Consider the following 5467-nt stretch of genomic DNA (forward strand, 5'->3'; position numbering starts at 1 on the left):
TCTCACGCCGCCGGCAGGAAGAAGACCTTCGTGAATCTACACTCAACACTTGAAAACATGTTACAGTGTTGGTACATGACAGAGCCACGCGTGTGCTGCACAGAACAGAGGCGTGCATGTCTTCTTCCCCTGAAAGCGGTGAGGGGAGACTGACGTTTACGAGCATGACAGTGAGCAGAGGCTTTGCACACCTGTCTCCCCATGTCATCCTCTCCACAGCCCGGGGATACGGACGGTCACAGTCAAATATTTTATAACTAAGGCCACAGGGCTGAGAGGGTAAGTCAAGTGCTGAGGTCACACGGGCAGCAAATGACAGACTCCACCTCACTCCAAAACCCAGTTCTCCCCGCTCCACCGCTCCACCTCCTCAAGTGCCAGCAAATCCTGTGTTACCTTTTCCTGCACACCCCTGCACACCCTTGCACACCCCTGCACAGCCCATACACACACCTGCACACCCCATACACACATCTCCACACACCTTCACACACCTGCACACACCTTCACACACTTGCACACCCCACACACACACCTCCACACACCTGCACACACCTGCACACCCCCCACACACACCTCCACACACCTTCACACACCTGCACACACCTGCACACTCCTGTGCACTCCTGCACACCCCTGCACACCCCTACACACCCCTGCACATCCCTGCACACCTCCTGCTGGAGTGACCTGCGTGGTTCTTGGGAAGAGTGGAGGAGGGACCGAAAGAGGGATTTTGATTGAGACAGAAGTGACTGAGGTTCATGTGTAGGCGTTTCCAGAAGACACAGTCCAAGAGTACAGTCTCATGGTCAGTTAGCATCTTGTTCCTGGGGGCGGGGTGTCCTTCCGAATCATAGTCAGGAGCTACTTCCGTTGTACGTCAGGCACAGAGACACACACCCTGCGCCCCACCGCTTGGGCTCAGACGACTGTCTCGGTGGTGTTGAGGTTGCTGCTGTCTTCCTGGCGCCTGGACTGCGTTTCGTCCTTGAAAGCCCTGGTCAGGACCACCTTTAAGGACTCCTTGAACCGCTTCTTCCGGCTGCTGCCCACGAAGAAGTAAATGAAAGGGTTGGCGCTGCTGTTGATGGTGGAGAAGAGGATGGAGACGTCGTGGAGGCTCCCAAAGGTGGACCAGTACTCGTAGAACAGCAGGTAGAGGACTCGCATGGGCACGGCGAAGGTGAGGAAGATGGCGATGGTGACCGCGATGACCAGGTACAGCTTGGAGGAGTGGGACGCCCAGGTGTTCCTGTGGATCTTGACCACCAGGACGGCGCTGGACAGCACCATGAGGGGCGTGAAGACCAGGAAGCTCAGGATGGCGATGAAGATGATGACTGCCCTGCAGTGGCGTTGGGAGTAGCTCTGCCTCTCGCTGTCGATGCACAGGGCGTATTCCATGGCGGTCACCAGGCAGGACAGCGCCCACAGGAGGGCGCAGACGAGCGCCGACTGGTGCTTGGGGCGATGGCATCGGTACCAGATGGGGTACAGGACGGACAGGCACCGCTCCACGCTGATGGCCGTCAGCAGATAGAGGCCCGTGTTGTAGCCAAACAGGAACGTCACGGACAAGGTGACGATGGTGTAGTAGTAGCCCGATAGGAGCTCGTAACCTAAGGCGTAGTCGACGGTCAGGATGAAGATGCAGAACAGCAGGGAGATGTCCGCGATGGACAAGTGGGTGATGTAGACTGTGAAGGGGTTCCTTCGCATCCGGAAGCAGAGGAACCAGAGGAGAACCCCGTTTTCCACGAAGCCCAGCGGGGAGATGCTCATAATGACCCAGAGCACGGCGGGCAGTTCCTCCCGCACGTCCCTGGTGGAGGCGTTCCTGCCCGTCGAGGCATTCGTGGGGCCCTCGACCGCAAATGAGGTCACGTTGGACTCACCCATGGGGAGGCCTCAGGGGGGAGCTCTTCCGGGAATTTTCTGTAAATAAGTTAAAAAAGAAAAAAAAAGAAAAAGAAAGGAAACGGATGAGTTGGGGTGAAAGGGAGAATGTCACATGGATCAGAGCCTTCGCGCTATAATCATACATGTAACCTTCATACATAAGTGTGGAACAGACTGTACAACTCTGTTTCTAAGGGTGATAAAATTAGACATTTCCCCAGGAGGGAGAACTGATTTAGTAACTGTTTTCGAGCCCCCAGTAGCCTTTACTTCTGCATTGTTATGTGCTTGTGGTTCAGCGACAAAGGGCGCCGGCAAAGCCAGAGGGTCGGGCGCCTGGCGTCCACTTCCGGTCTGGCCCAAGCCTTCTGAATGGCGTTTGGAAAATCGTGTCATCTCCTGTGGCCCCATCTCCTGACCTGGGGAACCAAGTCAATCGCATTAAAATTCGATGACAGCATCCATGTTAGAGAGTGCTGCTGCTGCCATTGCTTGAAGGCATGAAGTGCCATAAGCCATGGGCCAATGAGAGGGAACAGCTCGCTGAGTGATGGTCAGTCGTGTACCAGTACAGCGGGGCCTTGACTTACGAGTGTCCCGACGAATGAGTTTTTCGAGATATGAGCCGCCTCTCGGCCGATTTTTTGCTTTGAGTTGCGAGCTAAAATTCGGGTTACGGGCCAGCTTCAGATACCCCACTGCTAGTTGGCGCAGCGAACGTCACAGTGAACGCCACAACATCAGCCCAGCATCACATGTCTCACTCGTTCACTTTAAGATTTGACATACGAGTAATTTGAGTTACGAGCTCCGTCACGGAACGAATTAACCCCATAAGTCAAGGCCCCACTGTATTTTTAAAGGTGTGAACAGTTAGAAGGCACTTGTTCATGTGGTCTCAGTTCTGTGACGTAGCGGGGCACTGACTCAGGCCAGGTGACTGTTGCAAACCAACACTGCAGGGGTCAGGGCCCGAGGCTCCCGGGGCTTCCCGGGGGTCCTCACTGCTGAGCCAGCCAGGCCGAGTCCAGGTCCCCACTTCTCCCCGAGAGCTGATCTCATTGGACCACCGGTCTCATCGGACCCCCTCACTGCACAGACCACCGAATGGAGCCAGAGAGCATGTGAGGGAGGCCAGCATCCAGGACGAATGTGAGGAAGCCACGTAGCTGGGACTCCTTGCTCCTGAGCCCTCACACTCTGCCCAGGCCCCATCCTATTTTAAGAGCTTACCTTTTATAGCCTCTCTGTTACATGCTTTCCAATCTAGCTTCTAATGCTTCCTACTTAAGGAAGGGGGGAATCATAGCCCCGATGTTATAGGGCCGTGGTCAGCAAACCATGGCTTGTGAGCCACATGTGGCTCTTTGGCCCCTTGAGTGTGGCTCTTCCACCAAATACCACGTGCGGGCGCGCACATACAGTGCGATTGAAACTTCGTGGCCCATACTCAGAAGTCGGTATTTTGTGGAAGAGCCACACTCAAGGGGCCAAAGAGCCGCATGTGGCTCGAAAGCCTCGGTTTGCCGAGCCGCAGTTTGCTGACCACTCTAATATAGGGGATTTCCCCATCCAAAGACTTGTTTAATTTCTCTTTTTTTACTATATTTTTATTGATTTCAGAGAGGAAGGGAGAGGGAGAGAGGGATGGAAACATCAATGATGAGAGAGAATCAGTGATCGACCGCCTCCTGCACGCCCCACTCTGGGGATTGAGCCCGCAACCCCAGCATGTGCCCTGACCGGGAATCGAACCGTGACCTCCTGGTTCATAGGTCGACGCTCAACCACTGAGCCACGCTGGTCGGGCACTCTCTCTCATCATTGATGTTTCTCTCTCTCTCTCTCCCCCCGCCTCCTTTCTTCTCTGAAATCAATAAAAATATAAGAATAAAGGGCTGGGTGTGAGAAGAGCCAGAGATGGAAAACACTTCACCAGCCGTCTCGTGGAAATGCCAAGCTGAGATACCGCACCGGCCGCAGGCAAAGCAAGCACGGTGGTTTCCATGGGAGTGTAAGGATGTGAGCTTTGCGGAGCCCGAGTCCTGGCCAGCGTAGTGAAAAAGGCTGCTTGCTTTGACCTCGCACAAAAGCCAGAGGGACAGATGGGCCGTGGAGCTGATAGCAAAGCAAGGAGAGTGAAAGCAGGCAGGGATGGGGGTGGGGTTCCAGCTTGGCTGAGGTGTAAAGCTTTATGCTGCGGAGTTTTCTTTTAGGGGTCTAAGAAGCAGACATCTCTCTCTATGTTCCCGTGCAGTTGGCCACCGTCTACGCGTGGTCCTGGATGCCCAGTCCAACACATCACTCTAGGAAGAAGGAAGGAAGGATGGGAGGGAGGGAGGGCGGGAGGGCGGGAGGGAGGGTGGGAAGAAGGAAGGAAGGAAAGAAGAAATGAAGGAAGGGAAAAGAGAAAAGCCAACAACACTAAGGTCCCAGGTGGGCCATCTGAAACCGTCTTGTTCCTAGGCAACCAGAAAGAGAGGCCTGACTAGGCTGGACCTCCAGGTGCACAGCTCCAGGGAAAGGGCAAATCCTCGCGCGTGTGTGTGTGTGTGTGTGTGTGTGTGTGCGGTAACTGAGCAAACAGAAACCCATGTGTGAGATGGAATTTCCATGGCAGGTGAGGGACCTGCCGGGAACGTGCAGGCAGGAACATCTGTCTGGCGCTGAACACCTCGCTCCCATCTTCCTGACACTTGAGCCACTGCACGGAGAAGTAGGGACTTCCCGCTCCCTCTGCCCCTCACAGCGCTCGGCTCACACAGCGGCTGTGATTTTGTTGTCACAACTGAGAAAAGGGGGCTACTGGCATCTAGTGGGGCAGGGCCGGGGGCTGCCGTGCACGGAATGGCCCCCACAAAAAGAGTGTCCGGGCAAGGCACCACCTACAGCGCCTCCGACAGTATTGATGTTCTTTGTGAACGGAGACGCGGAGATGAGCCGGACGACAGGCGCGCAGGCGAGTAGCAATGCCCCCAAAGCCCTCACGGCTTTTATTCGGGGAGCACAGCAAATAACCATGGAGCACAGCAAGTGACAATGATTAACAGGCATGCCTGTGAGATCATCTGAGCTAAGTTATACATTTAACTATTAATTTCCTATGTTATACAAAGACTCTTTCCACCTGCAGCAGTGCACCCTCCCTTGAACTTTCCATGCCCTTATGGACTATTTATCACCTCAAGGAAAGTTCTGCCTCTAAACAATAAGTCTTGTTTGCAAGACTTTGTTCTGACGTGGCCCGCTTGCAGGCTCCCGTCCTTTCTTGGCAGAACGTCCTCTTCTAGTTAACTTCTCATTCTGCTTGACCTCTACAGACAGCATCCTGCGCCTTCCCCAACTCCCCCTGCCCCCTGCCTGGGAAATATTGCCAAGATACTCACACCAACGATCAGGACGGAGCAGATGCCTTTTCATGGCCCCGGCCCCCCGAGGGCGGCCCCCCGACTGTATAAGCCACAGAGGCTAGTGCCAACGCGGTGCCCACCACGGAGAGGAAAGGAAGACAAGCCAGCTTGCCTCCCGCCATGCCCCACTGCTTCTAAGCCAGTGGCTTCCCCAG

General features: G+C 54.9%; 1 protein-coding gene across 1 annotated transcript; it reads right to left on the bottom strand.

Annotated features, from left to right (window-relative positions):
* Window positions 1-664: 664 nt before the first annotated feature.
* On the bottom strand, window positions 665-1932 carry MAS1 (MAS1 proto-oncogene, G protein-coupled receptor). The gene has a single exon (XM_036318275.1). The coding sequence runs from the start codon at window positions 1900-1902 to the stop codon at window positions 925-927; it is 978 nt and encodes a 325-aa protein (XP_036174168.1). The 5' UTR covers window positions 1903-1932; the 3' UTR covers window positions 665-924.
* Between the last annotated feature and the right edge of the window lie 3535 nt (window positions 1933-5467).

The sequence above is a fragment of the Myotis myotis genome, unplaced genomic scaffold (genome assembly GCF_014108235.1).
Source record: "Myotis myotis isolate mMyoMyo1 unplaced genomic scaffold, mMyoMyo1.p scaffold_m19_p_7, whole genome shotgun sequence".
NCBI lineage: Eukaryota > Metazoa > Chordata > Mammalia > Chiroptera > Vespertilionidae > Myotis > Myotis myotis.